At 43.8% G+C, this 22081-nt stretch overlaps 1 protein-coding gene across 2 annotated transcripts in view; it reads right to left on the bottom strand.

Moving 5' to 3' along the window:
- Positions 1–16960, bottom strand: part of anapc1 (anaphase promoting complex subunit 1) — a 215129-nt gene extending 198169 nt beyond the window's left edge. The window contains exons 1-6 of one of the 2 annotated variants that reach the window (XM_059645205.1): positions 16807–16960; positions 16022–16264; positions 11057–11218; positions 3986–4037; positions 2477–2577; positions 1750–1832 (exon numbers count right to left, since the gene is read on the bottom strand). In XM_059645205.1, coding sequence (XP_059501188.1) covers positions 1750–1832; positions 2477–2577; positions 3986–4037; positions 11057–11218; positions 16022–16240 — 617 coding nt within the window. In that variant the 5' untranslated portion in view covers positions 16241–16264; positions 16807–16960. The remainder of the gene's footprint in view (positions 1–1749; positions 1833–2476; positions 2578–3985; positions 4038–11056; positions 11219–16021; positions 16265–16806) is intronic. The other variant, XM_059645206.1, reaches the window with a different exon arrangement.
- Between the last annotated feature and the right edge of the window lie 5121 nt (positions 16961–22081).

Genomic DNA, 22081 nt, shown 5'->3' with positions numbered 1-22081 from the left:
CAGCAACAGACGTGGCGGTTGCTGGAAAATATTTGCAAACAGAATCATAGAATCCCTACAGGGGGGAAGTAGTCCATTCGGCCCTTCAATTCCACACCGATCCTCCAAACAGCATCCCACCCAGACCCACACCCGACCCTATCCCTATAACCCTGCATTTCCCATGATTAATCCACCCAACCTGCACAAAAATGTAAAGAGTGAATATGTCATTTAGTAATGAGTCCTTTCTCTCACACACCATACAGAGTTCATAATAGAAGAAAACGTGGTATTCAACTCCCTGTAAGCACTGTAAGCATCATTTACTAAAGGATGGTGAAAGGGGTAAAACATTGGGAGCAAGGTGCATTTAAACTTACAGCATGTGGACAGATTAGCCCTCTCAGGAAAACCATTGATTCATTTTGACAACTTTTTTACATAAAAGTGAGACTACTTGTGTCATATTTCATTGAAGTAATTAAAATACTTTTAAATTTAAGAACATTCAATGAACAATGGTTAGCTAATTTGTGTTAAACTAGATCCCATAATGTAGTGGATTAAGAAAATAAAATAAGTAGTTTGAGGGGACTGAAATTGGGTGACTGGGTAACTCGTAAACTGGGTAGAGTAATAGCAAGTGGAATTTGATCCCACTAAGTGCGAAGTGTTGCATTTTGGGAGGTCTAATAAGGGAAGAATATACACAATAAATGGTAGGTCCTTAAGGAGCACTGAAGAACAAAGGGGCCTTGGTGTACATATTATAGAGCCCTGAAGATGTCAGCACAAGTAGACAGGCTGGTGAAGAGGCATATGGGACGCTTATCTTTATTAGCCAGGCCATAGATTGTAGGACCAAGGATTTCTCATTATAGTTTTATAAATTGCTAAGGTCACAGGTGGAATATTGTGTGTAGTCACCATACTATCAGAAGGACATGAATGCACTGGAGAGGATGCAGAGAAGAGTCAGCAGCATGTCACCTAGGATGAAAAGTCTCAGTTACGGGGAAAGATTGGATAGGCTGGGCTTGTTCTCCCGAGAGCAGATGAAGCTGAAGGTAGGAATTGGATTGAAGGATCCAAAATTGAGAGGTATAGGCAAACTAGACTGCGAGCATCAGAGAAGCAGGAAGGTGGACGCTCCTGATGAAGGGTCCTGGCCCGAAACATCGACTTTCTTGCTCCTCTGATGCTGCCTGCGCTGCTGTATTCCTCCAGCTCCACGCTGTACTGACAATTAAATGGGATTACTGTAGTTTCGTGTTTGCTGGTTGGCACAGGCCTGGTGGGCCCAAGGGCCTGTTTCTATGCTGTATGACTCTACATCTCACTGAAATAAAAGAATTTCAAATCTTAAACCAGATTTGAACTGAGAGCTCAGTTCCTTCATACTGACCAGGTTTGTCAGGCTGATGAATAAAGTGCCACACAGCAAAACCAGCAGCAGCTCTTCTAGACTCAGACACAGCCAATACACACCCCTCTTTCCCAACACACAGTCACCCAAATTCAAATCACTATGGCACTGCGTTAATATTATCATGGAGTTCCAAATTGAGACGGCATGCCAACTGACTAAAAGCAACAATAAAGTAACAACACTGGCACCCTGCAAAAGTGAGATCGAATCGGATAAAAAGGTTCCAATGAAGAAGGGCTAATTGCAAGAAAGCAGAAAAATGCCAAACCATGGTAAATGTATAACAGCCATTTTAACAGAATTAATCTCAAGCATGAGCACAATTTTTAGTTGCCTACCTCAGAGGACTTAAAGGTGCTTCTTGCACAGGATTACTGCGCTCAAAAATTAACCCATACTTGGTTGCCCAAACATCCGCAACCTAGGGGGAGACCAGACAACATTATTTAAAAGATGTTATGTATAAAGCAAAGCCCGGTGGGGGGGGTGCATGTACAGAAATATTTTTAGCCCGGTTTGGTGTTACACCATGCACTAACATTTATAAAATTAGCTAGCCAGTTTCTTTTCTTGATGAGATAGGTTGGATTCATCAAACTTTTTCTTTCAACTTACTTTATTAAAGAGAGTGAGATCCTATGTCAGTGTAGCTTTTTACTCCCATCACTTAATGCCCAAAAATACATATGATAAAACAAATCTACTTTGAAGAACAGTCATTGTTAATTGTATATTAATTAATCTTGAACCATATTTGTGTGGTGAGCATTAAATGGGAACCCAACTTTACTCACTTATATAGGAGCTGGCAGAAACCGTGGTTGTTGCCTTATTGCTGTATGGCCTATAATGTGTCTCTCCGTTAATAAAAGTTTGTACATGTTTGAAGGCTCCAATACTACCTTTTAGTATCTGGCTATTTGAGGTGGAACAGTTCAGGTCAATGTTAGAAGCATTTTATTTGCAAAAGGAATCATGCTAATATTCCTAGTTAATCTATATTTAGCAAATCACGTTGAGGCCAAAAGCTTGGCAAGCAAACATTTAAAGAACAGAAACTATCACCTGAAAAGGTAATGGGGCAACGTAGTCCTTCCCATCCACGGTGTGCACATTCACACAGGGTTTCTGTACAATACAAACGCACTTCTCTGTCTTCTCTTGAGCTGAAAGAGCAAACGCTTTATCACAGGTCACGAGGCGAGAAGCTAACAGGCCCACAGCAATGCGGCTCATAAAGAAAAGTCATGAGTGTAACATTACTGGAACAATGTTAATTATAAAGTCGTTTTGGTCAAACATAGGTTCCAGACATTCAAGAAGGCAACTCAATAAAACTTTCCTAAGGGTAATGAAAGGTTGAAAATAAACGGTGGCCTCGCCATCAATGCACACATCCCATGAACGCTAGATACCTGACAGAGGCCAGCAATAATTCTCAGAGTCACGTCAGATAATCTACATAATCGGTGTTTCCACTTGACCAATGCAGAATGAACTCACTAACCCTGGAGCAACTTATTCAAGAGTGGGAAATTTAGTTGTAGGTTGTCAAAAGTAATGATTTGGGTATTTAAGAAAGATAAAAAGTGCAGCAAAATCATGCATGTTCATCAGGCAGATAATCAGCTTGTCCATTTTAGGCCACCATGTGAAATCTTACATTACAGGTCATGTGGAGGGAAGCAAAAAGAACTCCAAATCCCAGGAACATGCCCACACTCTTGAAACCAACACTATTACAGAAATTATGAATGTCTCAACAAAACAATTTAAAAGGAGAAACCTCGCAAGTTATATTTCTGTTCAAAAGTCCTCTCAAAATACTGACACACGAGAAAGACGGCCTCGCTGACCCATCTTATTTTGGGCCTCCTTGTGAGCAGTGTTATGCAAGGAGCACGTCCCTTCGTAAGAAAGATGCGTTGATCAAAAACAAGCTGAGCCCAGACCAACAGCTTGAGGTCCGACAGCAACTTGCATTTACCTAGCACCTTTAACATAGCGAAATGTCCCAAGATGCTTCAAGTATAATTTGACATATGATGACTATGAATAAAAGTCTGGATCAAGAATGTTTTGCTAATGGCATAGATTTCCAAACACACTCCCTACAGGAGAGGAAGAGGCAACTTGATTGAAAAATACAGGATCCTGAGAGGTTAAGAGTAGGCAGGAATGCGGGTTTGAGGTTACAAGCTGATCAGTCAAGACCTTATGGAGTGGTGGAGCAGGTTCAAGGGACTGAAGAGCTAACTACTACTCCTTCTGTCCTGTTTGTCTAATCAGATTGTACACTGAATAGAGACACACGTGTTGTGACAACATTCGAACAAGGTTGAACATATCAGAAGTTGGAAACCAGGCAAGTTATTTAAAACATTACTTTCATAAGAGCTAACTGTTAGAAAAATGTCCATTCTCCAATTTTCTCCCAGCAAGCAATGCAATTGAAGGCAGAGGAGTGGAACAAATTTGCAAAGACATTGTATATTTTTCTTTTCTGCTAAAGAGAACTGCAAAATCAAAACAGAGATCAAAGGTTTTCATGTTAACTTTGGTTCAACAACACACCTTCTGCACAATTGGTCTTGTCTTGTGGAATGCTGAAATCACACCATAGTGCCTAAAACCAAAGACAGAAAAAAAAACTGGTGAGATCCTCATGATTTAATTTTGGTTTTCCCCTAATTATTTTACCTTAAAAACCACATCATTTAATGCAAATGCACTGCCCCAGTTCAGAATTCTGGCAGTCTGCCACAGGACAGCATGTGGTGGGGTGGATGACACAAAAGGGGTGTTAGCAAGCAACGGTTATGGAAAATGCTCGAGGAATTAAATATAGCAGGTGTATACCAGAAGCATAGACATTACATTGGTGCTCATGAAAGCAGGATATTGAGAGAATTTTTCTGAGACGCATGCTTTGCGCCATTCAGGCATTTAATAAATCCAGATATTTGTAGCTTCAGTAATTCTGTTTACTGTTAATTGTTGGTGTGTAGCGAAGTTCTAGTGAGAATCGGTTTATTTCTAATCTCTAGTACTGGCAAGCACATCAAACACTAGAAGAGGGTGCAGACGAGATTCACTAGAATGGTTTCAGGGATTAGGGCCTTTGGTTATAAGGTTACTGAAAACACTGGTACTTTTTCTGAGCAGAGGAGGTAACTTAACAGAGATGATCAAAACAATGTTCAATAAAATTTGCGGATGCAAACCTAAAACACAGTCTTGCTAAAAAGGAAAATAAATTCTTAAGGGCCAAATAGTGAAACGTGAGGGTGGGATGGAAGTCACATCAAATTTACTGCAGAGGGCTTTTCAACAATAAGCGAGGATCTTGGGAAACCCACTTGCAGAAATCTGAAGAGTGCGCATCGACATCCCATATATCACTCATGGCTACTTGGCACTTCCTGTCACATACATGACACCGCAGCCAGAATGTCAGCAGTTCTCAATTGATATCCTCACTAAGGAAGTGAAGGTTCTAATCTGCACCCTGACTTCTAAATGCATGCTAAAGCCAATCAGACTGAGGAAGATTCACGCTGTCCAGATCAAGATAGCTGCACGCCCACATTTTTGCAGCAGATTAAGACATCTGCATTATAGGAAACAATGCTTTCAGCCTTAAAAACAGTTCACTGAGTGCTGCAGGAGATTAACTATCACGTAATTCTAAAATCATTTTCTTCAAAAGCATATTAACACTGACTGTGGGAAATGTGAGACCACTCGCTTTGATTTGATTTTGATGTATTCATTTCACCCAGATACGTGACAATAAAAGTTTTGTTTTGCATGCTGTACAGGCGGATCAAGCCATACCAAGTGCAAAAGAGTACTTAAACAGAGTGAAGAATACAAAGTTATGGCTACAGAGAAGGTGCACAGAGAGCAAGATCTACATTAAATGTAAGATTTGAGAGATCCATTCATAAGTCTAATAACAGCATAGAAGCTGTTCTTGAATCCATTCAGCTCCTTGGGTTTCCTTCACTTTCAGATATGAGCAAACAAATTGGGTTTTAAACAACAAGTTGTCCCGTCACCATTATTGAGACTAGCTTTGTATTCTGGATTTATTAATTTAATATAAACTCCACCAGGTGCCAAGCAGTTCTCCCAGACCGTTATCCTAGGCATCTGCATTATAAATGCAGTTGAGGTTTATGTTGAGTTGGGGAGCGCAGAATTGAGAAAGATAAACAACATCTCAACTTAATCATTTATGATAATTAACTCATTACATGAAGAGGTGACACGCAGGGGTAAAAACATTCCAGAACTATTGCCGGACTTAATTTTCAAGCAAAGCCTTTGCTTGAGTTGACAGAATCCCTGCACTGTGGAATCAAGCCCTTCGGCCCTTCAAGTCCACACCGAACCTCAGAGCATCCCACCCAGACCCATCCCCCAATAACCCACCTAATCTACACCTCCCTGAACACTACAGGCAATTTGGCACGGCCAATCCACCTAACCTGCACATCTTTAGACTGTGGGAGGAAACTGGAGCACCCGGAGGAAAGCCACACATACACAGGGAGAGAATGTGCAAACTCCATACAGCCAGTCACCCGAGGCTGGAATTGAACCCAGGTCCCTGGCGCCATGAAGCAGCAGTGCTAACCACTGTGCCGCCTATTTTGAACTCAAAGTGCAGGGTTCAGAAACCATCGCGCTCACCATTACACCACAACAACCACAGCCAACACCACGGCAACCTGACCCTCAAGCCCAACACCTTAATGGAAGGATGTGAGAATACAGAAGATTTTGGATATGAGCCTCAATTAAGTTTGTTTCGTGTGGGAACGGCAGCACAGACCACATTTACTCTCCGTATCTCGCTATGCTCTGAAGGTATTTCAGACTTTTGCTCGAATGCCTACAACCTTTCTCATCATGCTGTTAAGGAAGGGTGTCTGGGACATATTGCAATAGTGACTGACCCTGCTTATCGCAAAGCCCAGAGGGCAGGAGTCAGAGTGGGTCTTGGAAGTGCTGCATATTTTCATGGGTGTGTCCTTCTCTGACAGCAGACAGGCAGGGGCACGGTGGCTCACTGGCTAGCAATATTGCCTCACAGCAACAGGGACCCGGGTTTGATTCCACTCTTGGGTGACTGTCTGTACGGACTTTGCACATTCTCCCAGTGTCTGCGTGGGTTTCCTCTGGGTGCTCTGGTTTCCTGCCATAGTCCAAAGATGTGCGGGTTAGGAGGATTGGCCATGCTAAATTACCCGTAGTGTCCAGGGACATGCAGACTAGGTGGATTAGCCATGGGAAATGCAGTGTTATAAGAACAGGGTGGGGGTGGGGGGGGATACTGAGCAGACTGCTGTTCGGAGGGTCAGTATGGAGTCAATGGGCCGAATGGCCTGCTTCCACACTGTAGGCATTCTATCACTCTAAACGTGCTTCGTTCAGGATATCTCAACATGAATGCCTTCTGCTGTGTTAAGCTTGCTGAGCACAATGTGGCACACATTACAGCTATAGCTATGCTTTTGGAGGAGTGAGTGGATACAAAATGCAGGACTCATCTTAATATCAAGGCTGAAATGAGCGACTGGGGATACCAGACAATGTAACAGAAGGGTCACCAGAGCATTAAAAAAGGAAAGGTATCAGTAAGATCAAAGTGAGCAGAATGGTCTGTCAAAGCTGCAAGTATTTACTACAATATCAAATTAGACCGCATAACCAGAAAGAAAAAATATGTAAAGAAATGGAGCAGAAACGTGGTAATGATCAGATAGTGTTTTCATTTTCACTTGTTTATTTACTTTAGCCAATATACCGCCCACCCAACAAGGTAATGAACCTGAAACAGAGGGCTTGAGATAAATTTCCCAAATTGGCAAGTTATGCCTGCAATAAGCAGAGGAAATTTTGAAAGCAGAATTGAATCTATTCTTGGAGCGAACACAAAAGCAGAGCTATGGGGTTGGGAAAAACAAGTGAAACTAATTGAACAGTACTTCCAACTAACCAGCACACCCAAGATAGGCCAAATGCCCTCCGTCTGTGATGCTAGAGAATAAGGACAGAAGGTATAACTTGTTCAGCACCAGTGCTGAGACGGTGAGAAGTCATGGGTAATTGTCCTCCTTTCCCAGTGGCAAGTTGCCTGTGTTGCTAAGCAAGACAGGGAAAACAAAGTATTCAGCTAAAGAGGCCACTCAGCAAAGTGCCCACCCCACTACATTAACTTCACATCACTGCAATAACACGGTTCTTTCTTGAGGGTTTGCCTGGACTGACTGATGCTCTGTAGCTACAAAGCTGAAAAAAAATATTAAGAGCATCCACCTTACTGCGAAGGCTTCAGGTCAACACATATCCAATAACCTGCTGTAAAGACTCTGCTCAAGTTCTGACAACAGTGACAAATTCTATCCCAGCAGCCAGGACAACTTAAAACTACTCCAAAATGGAAAGTCAATTCATCTTATCTCCTAAAATTAAAGAATTTTTTTTTGAAAAATCAAATTCTGCTTTGTGATCTACATTTTTGCCAAAAAAAAATCAATTCTTCCTGGGGTCTATTTATTTTTCCAAAATCAATTCCTTAGTTTTTGTGGTACAGTGTTTTGCGCTTACACAGAGTGAAGAGTACAAACAGTGCCTCCAACCTCAGTGGCAGAGATAATGATTTAGCTTCATGTCATAGATATTTGGAACTCTTAGCTACAAAAAGCCGGCGATACTCAGACAATTCAAATATCGAAATCTGAGATATAGATTCTTTGCGTAAAAGGTATCGCATACAAGTCAAAAGTGAGGACATTCTAAGATCTAAAAAGCAAAATACATTTGTCCCACAATTTTAAATGTTTTATATTTCGATTCTGAGATAGAGCACCCATTAAACAGACTGTAAGAAGGCTCTGTCCCACCCTCACCCAGATGTGATACCAGATGCTCTTTACACAATGTAGGTGCTTTGGAAAGGATTGTGCATTTGAAAAGATGTATCAACCAGCTCTGAAGTAGTGAGGACTGGCTTCAGTTATGTTAGGAATTGGATTTATACCCCTGTCATGGATCTCAGCAAAGAGAAAGATATATGCTTTTGGTCAAGGTCAGATTGGTGGAATTTTGTACATTAAGATTCGAATAAAAGTGTCAATGGACAAAGATAGCGTCATAGAGATGTGCAGCACAGAAACAAACCCTTCAGTCCAACTCATCCTTGCTGACCAGTTATTCTCAATTAATCAAGTCCTACTTGCCAGCATTTGGCCCATATCCCTCTAAACCCTTCCTATTCGTGTACCCATCCAGATGCCTTTTGAAATGTTGTAATTGTACCAGCTCCACCTCTTTCTCTGGCAGCTCATTCCATACACGCACCACCCTCTGCATGAAAGAGCTGTCCTTTAGGTTCCTTTTAAATCTTTCTCCTCTCGCCTTAAACCAATGCCCTCTAGCTTGGGACTCCCCTACCCTTCGGGGGGGGGAAAAAAAAGACTTGGACTATTCACCTTATCCACATCCCTCGTGACTATATAAACTTGTATAAGTTCTTAGTTTAAATGTTATCTTTTTGCTACAGATTTAAATGATGCCATACCAAATGCCCGGTTTTTCTCCTCAGAGGAATTTTGGACAAATGAGTTCAGTGGAGAAACACGTAAGCCTGAAGCTGTTAGTCCATCAAACTGCAACAGTAATTTCCAGGTTTACATCTGTTAGTTCTCACTCCTGTTGCAACACGTCAGACATCCACAGTAAATAAATCCTGCAGCCCTTATGTGTAGATTTTGCACAGGCTTAGAGACAGGTCGGTGACAATGAACACAATGGTGAGTTTTGGATGAGTGAGATTATCTTTATGCAACGTAGGATAAGGATTGTGAAGAAAGCAGCAACATATGGAGAAGCACAGCCCAAGTGTGACATCAAAGATAATTCTAAAATACTTTTATTTATTCCCGTGTGAAGTGCACACAGAGTTACAAAGTACAGGTACAGACCATTCAACTCATGCCGGTGCTTCAACACCTCCCACCCCACCACATCAACACAGCAGGGACAAAAATATAATCATTTGAAGCGGTCCTCTTGAGTTTATTGACAGCTAGGACTTCAATTTTTCAGGGGCTGCTCTTTGGTTTACAGGCAGTCCTTTCATTTTTACCACTTTCCCATGAGGTGATGCATTCACGTGGGAACAAAATGTTTGTATTTCTGTCAATGTATAGGAATTCTGACTCTCAGAAAAGGAAAATTGAAAGAACTGATAAATATCCTTACAGCTGCAACACATAAAGCAATTTTCTGGTCAGCACAGCGTTTGAATTGGCACGAGACAAAATTCATCAGTTAGCAACAAAATCGTTGTTGAAAAAAAATCCTAAATATGCTTTCCCTAGTCTGGTGAGGTCAAAACTGGACAGTTGTGTGTTTGTCACTAATATCGTCACTGCACTTCAAGTAATTCACAGTAACTGAAGTGCTTTGAGATGTGTCAACATAGAAATGCAAATCATTACAAGCTTAAAGCAGTTCAGAATCAAATTATCAGAGATAATGGGAACTGCAGATGCTGGAGAATCCAAGATAATAAAGTGTGAAGCTGGATGAACACAGCAGGCCAGGCAGCATCTCAGGAGCACATGAAGGGTCTAGGCCTGAAACGTCAGCTTTTGTGCTCCTGAGATGCTGCTTGGCCTGCTGTGTTCATCCAGCTTCACACTTTATTATCTCAGAATCAAATTATCCACTGGCAACGTACATTACAATAGCACCCATGCATGAAGTATTTCCTGAGCTCATATCGTGACCTAGAGATTCCAAATGCATTTGTAAGGCCTTAATTCCCTCAGATTTTCTGCTTCCCAGTTAGCTAATTATTCCTTTCTTGAAATATTTAAAACTGTTTTCTGTCACCGTTTTGCAAATCCTCTCCCCCACTTTGCAGCTCCTTGTAACTTTCCTCTCTTTCCCCATGTTTCGGTCTCACTCACCTCCTGTCAAGCCTGACAGCCTCGCAACCACTACCAACCCCTTTGATCCCTCCGGTCTGCCCCTCACCCTCTGTAAGATTCTGTCAGTTCACTTGCAATAGGTTTGGTGATGGAATTTTCCTGAGCATTTAAGGTACAACTGGACAAAGGGGTGGCGGCGGTGGGGGGGGGGGGGGGGGTGGCAAATCCTTTCACTCCAGGTGTGATTTTATTGTTCTGAAATAGCCTTCCATTTCTCTTAAAATGTATTTTTGCTGTTGGCCTCAGCCAACTTGTGGTAGTGAGATCTACATTCTAATGTTAGAACCAACTCCACTTCAAACCGGGTTTTTAGATAGCTGGCCAATGGTCGTGCTGATACTGCAAAGCTCCAAACCACAGTAACTCAAGACAGGTAAACACAAATTTTAATCCATCAGCAGCAGCGTGTACCATTTAAGGCACAGACGTTTCAGGGAAATGAGCTGAAAGAGACCGTTGAAGCAATCCAAGCTGTGTAAAGAGATATTATTGGAAGCTTCTTTAATCATTATAAACAGACATTTATCTTGCTTGTACATGAAGATATACAGATATATGTCAGGGAGCAAACATATTTAAAAGCAAGATTCTGTCATTTGACTTTATGATAAGTAAATGTGATAAACCATGGTCTTGCCTGCAGGACAGGGCTGTCCACCGTAAATGCCTTATAAACAGAAGAGGCATGGCTTTTGCTTCCTCTGCTCCAGATGACCATGTTACCAGCCACATACAGCTCTTCATCATAGTCCAGCTCTTCCCCAATGTCACAGGTACCTTTCCTTAGATGCCAACTCTCCTGCAACAAGACAGGTTTTATCAGCTGCATTCAGAATCGTCCTCACATCAAAAAGACACAGTGTTCCCTTGGAGTTGTGTTTCACAGCACTTCTAAATCAAACTCCCATGAATTAGATAATTTAGTTCTGCAAGTCTCCAACAAACCCTCAAAAGGTGTTTTTTTTTATTTAAAGAATGAATCATCACCTTGCAAAGGAACAAGGTAATTAACAAACCTTTACAACCACACACTTATGCTCGAGCATTATACTACTACTTATTTCATTTCAAGACTTTTCAGTGTTGACAGAAACCAAATGAATGATGAAAGCAGAGCAGGGGAGAGGAGGAGAGGGCCTTGTGCTCATTCTGTTTGCCTTTAATAACCATCCTAAATTTAGGGACCTGGTTGCTGATTTGTTAACCAGACACTATTTGCAACAATTCGCATTATCGCATACCTATTACGTAGCAAAACCTCCCAAGGTCTTTTGAAGAAACATTTTCAAATAAAATCAACTCCAAGCCACATAAATAGATATTAAGTCTGAAGATTAAAAGTTTGGTCAAAGCTTCAGGGATCACTTAAATAAGGGCAGAAAGATACTGAAAGGCAGAAAGGTTTAGAAAGGGAACGCCAGAGTCTAGAGAGCTAAAGGCTATTTATGGTGGAACTAATAAAATGCTACATATGCAATAGGTTAGAATTGCAGAGGTGCAAAGGTATATCATCATTAAATCATTAAAGATTGCAGCAGGTCAAAGACAACATGTCCAAGTTTGCTAATTCCATAAAATAATCAAGATGCGAGTTGAGAGAACCATGCAAACATGGAAATAGGGAGCAAGAGCAGGCCATTTAAACCTTCGAACCTGCTCTGCATTCATTTGGATTGTGGCTGATCCTCTAGCTCAGCACCATACTCCCACTTGCTCCCCAGGATGGATGTTCTGGCTGTGGCGGGAGTGTGCAAGACTGATTCTTGAGGTGGTACGACTGACTTATAAAGAGAGATTGGATCAGTTAGGACTATATTCACTGGAGTTAAGAACAGTGAGGGGTGTATCTCATGGAAACCGGACAGGGTTAATGCAGAAAGAATATTTCCCTGAAGACGGGACAGTCCAGAACTAGGGGTCATGGTCTAAGGACATGGGGCGGGCGGGCGGAGGGGGAACCATTCAGGACTGAGATGAGGAGAATTTATTCCACCCAGAAAGTGATGAGTGTGGTGGAATTCTCTCCCACAGAAAGCATGTGACGTCAAAACATTGCACATTTTCAACAATGAGTTAGGTAACAGTCCTCAGGGCTAAAGAGATCAAAGATGGAGGCAATAAAGGTAACAGGGTATAAAGTAGGATGAACTGCCATATCATATTGAATATCAGAGCAGGCTCAAAGAGGAGAAAGGCCAACTCTTGCTCCTACTTTCTATCCTTCTATATTGACGTGTCTCCATAATGTGTGTGTGGCTGGTCCAGATCAGTCTTTGGTCAATGATAACTCCCAGGATGCTGGCACTGGAACAGTCAGGAGTTATGGTGAGATGCCCTCTTGTTGGAGAAGAAAGCTGCCTTGTGGTTGTGTGGCGTACTTGTTACTTGCCACGTTCTAATCTAAGCCTAAAATACAGTGAAACAGCAGCATTGGTTTGATGGGCCAAATAGCTTACGTGTGCTACTATTTCATATTTTCCTTTGTGGTGTAGGCCAACAAGCCTGCTTCACCTTTCATTAAGAACATGTTTGATCTGCTTATAGTCAAAACCTCCCTTTCCTGCTGCACAACCCCACCTCCCCCAATAATCTCAGAGTTTACAGCTGGAGATGAGAGAAAGGGGAGGAGTGAACAGTTTCAAAACAAGGACAAAAGTGTTCAAATCAAGGTTTTTGCCAAGTATTGGGGTCAATTCAGATCAGTAAGCAAGATAGAGGGGCGGGGAGGGGAGAATAGTCACATATAGTGAGAGCAAAGGAACAATTTGAAACCTTCAAGAGGGCTTGAGCTGCACCAGGGCAGTACCTGGGTGATGTTACTGAGGAGGCGGTGGCATGTAATCTTGCTGCTAACGGTTTCAGATACGTGGTCAAGCTGAGCTCGGGGACAAGTATTTGCTTTAACTATTGCTGCCACACGGTGGCAGCACTGTATGACATATTACGGTAACTCCTTCCACAGCATCTGCTAAACCAACAACCTCTACCAACTCAAAGGACAAAGATGACAGGATCATCATCTTAAAACTCCCCTCCAACCAATGTAGCATCCAAACTTGGAATGTTCCCATTCCTTCAGTATGACCAAGATACATCCTGGAACCGCCTCATAAACAGCACGGTGTGCCTATAGTAACAGGAGTTCAAGGAAGCAGCTCACTACCGCCTTCTCAACAGCAATTAGGGATGGGCATTAACAACTGGCCTGGGCAGACACCCCTTAAAAGAATGAAAAGAGATACCTAGTTTGGAAAAAGTACAGGTCAGTCTCAGACAGTTTCCAGGAAGAGGGGCAGAGTTGGTTACCAGGAAGTGAAGTTTGTGCTAAGAACGGAAAATAACAGCCTCAGCCTTGCCACTGAATTGGAGGAGATTTCTGCTCATAGTGTACTGGGTGTCAGATAGTAGTGGCGGGGTCCAGGGAGCTGGTTGTGAGGCAAAGCCACACATACTACCAAGGAGTTGCATGTAGATGTAAAATACGAAGGGGGCCAAGGTGAGACATTTGGCCTGTTGCCACTTGCACTGTGCAGCAGCAAGAAGAATCATGGAATCCATACAGCATGGATGAAGGCCACTCAGCCCATCAAGCTCACAGCAACCCTCCAAAGAGCATCCTACCACAACCCACCCTCCACCCTAACCCTGCATTTCCCATGGCTAATCCACTTCGGCTACGCACCCCTGGGCAGTACAGGGCAGTTTAGCATGGCAAATCCACTTAAACCAGCACATCTTTGGACTGTGGGGCAAAACTGGAGCACCCAAAGGAACCCAAACAGACACAGGGAGAACGTGCAAACTCCAGACAGACAGTCACCCACCCGAGGTTAAATGTATCAGGGCAAAATGTGGTCAACTCTTGGATATGTTTTCAAAATTCTGAACTTCTTTTATATTCTCCCCTCAGAAGTAGGCCATTCAGCCCCTCAAATCTGCTATGCCATTCAACAGAATTGTGGCTGATTCAACATGCCTCACTTCCATTTTCCTGTAACCCTGGATTGCCCAACTAATTAACAACCTATCTCAGCCTTAAATATGCACAAAGACTCTGCCCTCACAGCTCTCTGTGGCACTCCAAAGACACTCAACCCTCTCAGAGAAGAAATTCCTCCTCAGCTCAGTCTTAAGTCGACTATGCCTACTGGTCTGAGGCTCTCCAATGAGAGGAAACACCCTCTCAGCATTTACCCTGCCAAGCGCTGAAAAATTCATATTGATTTCAACGTGATCTTCTCTCATTTTTCTAAACTCCAGTGAGTAGAGTCCCAACCTGTTTGATCTTTGCTAATAAGACAATTCCTCTGTGCTGGGGGTCATCCCTGTGAACCTTCGCAAATTCCTCCAATGAAATGGTATCTCTTAAATAAGGGAACCAAAACTGCTCTCAGTACTCCAGTTGGGGTCTCATCAGCACCTTGTTCAGCTGCAAAAAAGACTTCCCTACTCTCATATCCCAATCCTTTTGAAATAAGGGCCAACATTCCATTTCCCTTCCTGATTACCCCGCTGCACCTGGTGCTAGCTTTGTGCATTGTGTGCACAAGTATTACAATTTCCTTGTCCACTTCATGTATAACTATCTTTTTGTAAAATGTCTGAGTGTCTCCTGAAACTTGCCTTTCCACCTATTTTTGTGTTATTATCTATTATTCTTGGGGCACTGAAGCCTCAGATGCACTTCAGCCGTGGAATAGTACTGGCACATTCTGAGTCAGAAGGTTGAGAATTCAAGTCCACTCCAGCAAGGTGTGCACAAATTGTTGATGGCACTTCAGCACAGCACTGAGGAAATGCTGGAATCCAGGGTCTGAGTGGTCCGATGAGCTGTTAAGCCAAAGCACTCTCTCAGGTGCGCACACAAAAGACCCTGTGACTCTTCTGAGAGGAGCAGGACAGTTCTCACGAATTTCCTGGCCAACATTTATCCCTCAGCCAATGTTGCTAAACCAGCCATTCTTAAGGGTGACACGGTGGTTAGCAGTGCTGCCTCACAGCACCAGGGACCCGGGTTCAATTCCAGCCTCGGGTAACCGTCTGTGTGGAGTTTGCACATTCTCCCAGTGTCTGCGTGGGTTTCCTCCGGGTGCTCCGGTTTCCTCCCACAGTCCAAAGATTTGCAGGCTAGATGGATTGGCTATGCTAAATGCCCATAGTGTTCAGGGATGTGCAGATTAGGTGGGTTATAGAGGGATGGATTTGGACGGGTGACCCGAGGGTCGGTGTGGACTTGTTGGGCCGAAGGGCCTGTTTCAACACTGTAGGGATTCTACGAACTTCTACGATTACCTGACCATGTTTATGAAATCTTGTTTGTACACTGGATGCAATAATTCCTATAGAGCAAGATGACATTGGGTGTACAATGATGCAGGGGACTGAAGTTGTGAAAGAGGCAATATAAGTAGAATTTATTTCTATTACTAGTCATTTTCCCACCCAATATCCTTTTGATGATTCCCCAAAATCCATGTGTACAAGTTCAACTGTAACTTGGAAAATTCAAAATCTTTATTATAAAGTCTTTGGCAACCTACTGCAGAACATGTCAGCTCTTCATTTTAGAGGTTACTGATAATTTCAGATGAGAGTTTCAAACCTGCACCTTCTGTTTCTCATGGATTGTAACTTCTCTCAGTGATCCCACCAATCCTGCGTCACCATCAGAGGACCACAGTTCTGAAGCAGGCTGCAGCTGCCGAAGCTGAAGATTTGTGGCATTAGGGTGGCGCCTGCAGTGGTCACGGCCGAACGGAACAAACTCCTGCATTTCCCCTGCTGCAATCATTGTTACCCTCTCTTCACAGACGTTCGACATGGGTTCCAGATATCAGCATTATTTCTGCTTGAAGAAAAGCAACGACTTAAGAAAAACTAAAATTCAAAGCAAGTGCTGTGCAGACAGCAATGTAACTCAAATAAAATAAATCAAAGAACTGAAGTCGCTGGAGATCTGAAACAAACACTAAGTGCAGGAGAAACTCAGCAAGTCTGGCAAGATCTGTGAGCAGAGAAACAGAACTAACATTGAGTCCATTGACACTTCTTCAGAACAAAATAACTCAACTCTTGATGCAGAAGAAGGGGAGCCAAAGGAGATAACGAGAAGTGAGAGATTTCAGGTTGTGGAGGAGATATGGGAGTGGAGCAGGAGATGGGGAGAGTGTGGGGCAAAGGGGGAGTCAGGTGAGGTGGGAGCAATGGAGGAAGAGACATTGGGTTGGGGTGGGGTGGGGTGGGATATTTGGCGTAGGGTGGGGCGTGGGAGGGTGTGGGGCGGGGGGGTACAACCGGGTGAAGGGGGTCACTGGGGTAAAGAAGGAAATCGGGGAATGATGAGAATATTTCAGGTCATTATTATTAATAAAAGACGACCGAACCGACCTGTTAAAATAACGAGTGAAACTTCTAATGACGGTTTCTCTGCGACCATCCGCCTCCAAAATCCGGGGATTTGGTTTTTGCTCCGAATCCGCGCCAAAAGCAAAATTCACTTAAACTCCGATTTGAAGAATCAGATGGGCGTCGCCATCTTGAACTCCCATCAGTCACTGCGCTGAATACGCGCCAGCGCATTCGAGCCTGGTGACAGAGCGCCATCTCCCGGGGGCCTGGCGAAATGTACCTGCTCCATCTCCAGTTTCTCTGAGAGGTTGGTACATCTGGCCTAAAGCAATCTTTAAAGCACAGTGATAATGGGAACTGCAGATGTGGAATCCACATCAAGCAGAGGTTCACCTGCACATCTGCCAATGTGGTATACTGCATCCACTGTACCCGGTGTGGCTTCTCTGCATTGGGGAAACCAAGCGGAGGCTTGGAGACCGCTTTGCAGAACACCTCCGCTCAGTTCGCAACAAACAACTGCACCTCCCAGTCGCAAACCATTTCCACTCCCCCTCCCATTCTTTAGATGACATGTCCATCATGGGCCTCCTGCACTGCCACAATGATGCCACCCGAAGGTTGCAGGAACAGCAACTCATATTCTGCCTGGGAACCCTGCAGCCTAATGGTATCAATGTGGACTTCACCAGTTTCAAAATCTCCCCTTCCCCTACTGCATCCCTCAACCAGCCCAGTTCGTCCCCTCCCCCCACTGCACCACACAACCAGCCCAGCTCTTCCCCCCCACCCACTGCATCCCAATACCAGTCCAACCTGTCTCTGCCTCCCTAACCGGTTCTTCCTCTCACCCATCCCTTCCTCCCACCCCAAGCCACACCCCCATCTACCTACTAACCTCATCCCACCTCCTTGACCTGTCCGTCTTCCCTGGACTGACCTATCCCCTCCCTACCTCCCCACCTATACTCTCTCCACCTATCTTCTTTACTCTCCATCTTTGGTCCGCCTCCCCCTCTCTCCCTATTTATTCCAGTTCCCTCTCCCCATCCCCCTCTCTGATGAAGGGTCTAGGCCCGAAACGTCAGCTTTTGTGCTCCTGAGATGCTGCTTGGCCTGCTGTGTTCAACCAGCCTCACATTTTCTTGTCTTTAAAGCACAGTCCTTTGTCTCCGCAGGACTTTTCCCTTCAATCTCTCTTTTGTGTCAAATGTATCACAGCTAGAAAGCCTAATATGCCCACACTTCATCCATTCTTCTGGAGTGAACTGTAGACTATTATCTGATTTTGTGATGTCTGATAGGCTAAATCTAAATCTAATAGGCTACAACAAGAATTAGTTTGATTTTTCATAGGATGCTGCATGGAGCAATTGAAATGATACCATGCCCAATCAAGAAAGTGTTGTCTTAGTCTAATAGTTGCCATAGTTTGAGCGAACTACACAGTAAATGGAAAAGCCCTGGGGAAAATTGATGAACAGAGAGATCTGGGTGTCCAGGGCCATTGTACCTTGAAGGTGGCGAAACAGGTGAATAGAGTGGTCAAGAAGGCAGACGGCATGCTTTCATTCATCGGACAGGGTATTGAGTACAAGAATTGACAGGTCATGTTACAGTTGTGTAGGACTTTGGTTTGACCACATTTGGAATATTGCGTACAGTTCTGGTCGCCACATTACCAAAAGGATGTGGATGCTTTGGAGACGGTGCAGAGGAGGTTCACCAGGATGTTGCCTGCTATGGAGGGCACTAGCTATGAAGAGAGGTTGAGTAGATTCGGATTATTTACATGCAAGACAGAGTTTGAGGGGGGACCTGAGTGAGGTCTACAAAATCAGGAGAGGTACATACAGGGTGGATAGCAAGAAGATTTTTCCCAGAGTGGGGGACTCAATTACTGGAGGGTCACGATTTCAAGGTGTGAGAGGAAAAGTTTAAGGGAGATATGTGTGGCAAGTTCTTTACGCAGAGGGTGTTGGGTGCCTGGAATACATTGCCAGCGGAGGTGGTAGAGGCGGGCATGATAGCTTCATTTAAGATGTATCTAGACAGATACATGAATGGGCAGGGAGCAGAGGGATACAGATCCTTGGAAAATAGGTAAGATAACAAGGTGTAGAGCTGGATGAACACAGCAGGCCAAGTAGCATCAGATCCTCCTGCTCCTCTGATGCTGCTTGGCCTGCTGTGTTCATCCAGCTCTGCACCTTGTTATCTCAGATTCTCCAGCATCTGCGATTCCTACTATCTTGGAAAATAGGTGACAGGTTTAGATAGAGGATGTGGATCGGTGCAGGTTTGGAGGGCCGAATGGCCTATTCCTGTGCTGTAATTTTCTTTGTTCTTTGTTCTAGCCATGAGAAGGGCTTAGCCATGTAACTCACATACATCAGTTCCAAACTTCAACTAAGGTCAAATCTTCTGCTAGAGCAATGGGCTCCCACTTGAATGAGTCAAACAGATCCCGCATTCTCCTTATACACTATTTCAGCTCTGTCAGTATTCTGGGCAAACTGAAGCTGCCGCAGACTCTGTGGGTCTAATTTATACTGAAGAAATTATGCATACGTAGTAGTTCCTTAGTGTTGCGAAGTTGGGTAGAGCACTTGTAGATTGGGAGGTAGGAAGTTAGAATTTGGTGTTTGTAAAATGCTGGAGGGGGCACAGGAAGCATTGTGTGGTCCCTTTAAAAGATTATGTGCTTTTGCTGCACTGAGAGATTTAAAATGGATACCTGTGAGCAGCGGCTTGAAAGTTTGCGCATACACAGAAAGCACCCGAATTGAAACATTTGTATCATAAGGCCGTACAGTTAGCAGGCCAGGCAGCACCTTTTACCAAGACAAGTTTTGAATTTAGCCAATCAATGTGAACCAGGCACTTAGATACCAAAAACCAATTCTATGCAAATCTGATGGTTTTGACAACGCAGAACGTCCGGACATGAGCCTGTTCTGAACCAAGGGAACTGACAATAAGAACCTCCACAGCCAGCTGTACTTCAAAACTGCATTTTCCTTCGTGGCAAACTTAAACTCCAGAGACCCCAAAGTTTCCAATCTAGCTAGCAGGGAGGGGAAGGCAGGTGGTGGCAGTGTGTGGGACTCCAAGGGTAGGAAGCCTGATTAAAATTTCTGTGATTAAAACTGCTGTTTAGGTTCTAACAATGTTTAGTCTGTGTTTAATTTGATAGTGTATTTAATTAGTGTCCTCTGTATACTTGGGAGTGTTAATTTCACTGTTCAGTGCTTTTACCTATATTTCTTGTAGCATAATTACCTTTTTTATATTTAAATAAACACAGAGATTCTTTTGACCTGAAACACCTGTCTAATGCCTCCTTCCTTCCACATTCCCTAAGTAAGACCAGTGTCAGAACCTAATGACCTGGGGGTGATTTGAACCACCTAAAATCAGCAACTTACTGAGTACAAACAAGAACCCTACTGAATCTATGTCTTATCTACGTTATAACCACTACCACTTCTTCTGTCTTTTATTGTACAATGCCTTATGATCTCCAAAGAGACAGAGCAGTGAGACACCCACCACAGAATCCCAAACCCCTGACCTGATCTTATGGCCACAGTATCTATAGGGTGAGTTCAGTTCAGTTTCTGGTCAGTGGTGGCTCCCGGGATATCGATGGTGATGGTAATGTCATTGAAGGTCAAAGGGGAGATGATTGGATTCTCTCTTATTGGGATTGGATATTGCCTGGTACTTGTCTGGGCCAAATGTTTCTTTCCACTCAACAGCCCAAGCCTGTCTACTGTCCAGGTCTTGCTGTATTTGAACATGGACTGCTGCAGTATCTGAGGAGTTGTGAATGGTGCTGAACATTGTGCACTCATCGGCAAACATCCCCACTTCTGACCTTACGAAGGAGGGAAGACCATTGGTGAAGCAGCTGTGGATGGTTGGGCCATGGACACTACCCTGAGGAACTCCTGCTGAGATGTCCTGGAGCTGAGATAACTGCCCTCCAACAACTACAGCTATCTTCTTATGTTCCAGGTATGACTCCAACCATCTGAGAGTTTTCCCCCTATTTCCATTGATTCCTGTTTTCCTAGGACTCTGATTCTTAGATGCCGTCCCCAGTTAAATGCAGCCTTAACATCAAGGGCAGTCACTCTCACCTCACCTCTGGAATTCGGCTCTTTGGTCCATGTTTGAACTCAGACTGAAAACAGGTCAGGAGCTGAGTGGTCATTGGTAACACAAACTGAGCATCACTAAGCAGGTTACTGCTAAGCAAGTGCTACTCGATAGCACTGTGGATGACACCCTCCATCATTTTGTTAATGATTGCAAGTCGACAGATGGAGCAGTAATTGCATGGGTTGGGTTTTGCTCTTTTATTTTGTATGCAGGACATAGCTGGGCAATATTCCACATTTCGAGGTAGATGCCAGTGTTGCAGCCGTACTGGAACAGCTTGGCTCAGAGACCGTCTAGTTCTGGTGTTACAGACTTCAGCAGTGTTGCTGTAATATTGTCAGCGCTCTTTTGATCATGTAGAGTTAAGCAAATTGGCTAAAGCCTGCAATTTGTGATGCTGGAGACCTCAAGGAGAGGCTGAAATGGATCATCTACTTGGCACTGCTGGCTGAAGCAGAATAACAAACATTTCAGCTTTTGCTTTCATGCTGATGTGTGAAGATCCCCCATCATTGAGGATGGAGATATTCGTGGAGCCTCCCCCTCCTGTTAATTGTAAAGGATGTGGCAGGACTGCAGAGCTTAGATCTGATCCATTGGTTGTGCAATTGTTTATCAGTGTCTAGCTTGACACCTCAGGCTTAGGTATGCCTGGTGCTGCTCCTGGCATGTTCTCCTGTGCTCTCATTGAAGCAGGTTTGGTCCCCTGGTTTGACAATGGGGGATATGCTGGACCATGGGGTTGCAGACTGTGCTGGAGTACCATTCTGGTGTTGTTGATGGCACACAATCGTGGATGGCCAGTCATGAGTTGCTAGATCTGTTTGAAATATGTTCCATTTAATACGGTGATAGTGCCACACAACATGATGGAGGTATTCTCAATGTGAAGGCAGGTCTTCACCTCTACAAGGACTGGGCAGTGGTCAATCCTACTGATACTGTCATGGACAGATACATCTGCAGCTGGCAGATTGGGAAGGATGAGATCAGTTATGCTTTCCCCCTTGTTGGTTCCCTCACCACCTGCCACAGAACCCAGTCTAGCAGTTATGTCCTTTAGGACCCAACCAGCTTGATCAGTCATACTGCTGTCAAGCTAGTCTTGGCGGTGGACATTGAAATCCCCCACCCAAAGTATATTCTT

The sequence above is a fragment of the Stegostoma tigrinum genome, chromosome 4 (assembly GCF_030684315.1).
Source record: "Stegostoma tigrinum isolate sSteTig4 chromosome 4, sSteTig4.hap1, whole genome shotgun sequence".
Classification (NCBI taxonomy): domain Eukaryota; kingdom Metazoa; phylum Chordata; class Chondrichthyes; order Orectolobiformes; family Stegostomatidae; genus Stegostoma; species Stegostoma tigrinum.
The sequence above is the reverse complement of the archived record's forward strand: the minus strand, read 5'-3'. Positions and strand labels throughout refer to the sequence as shown.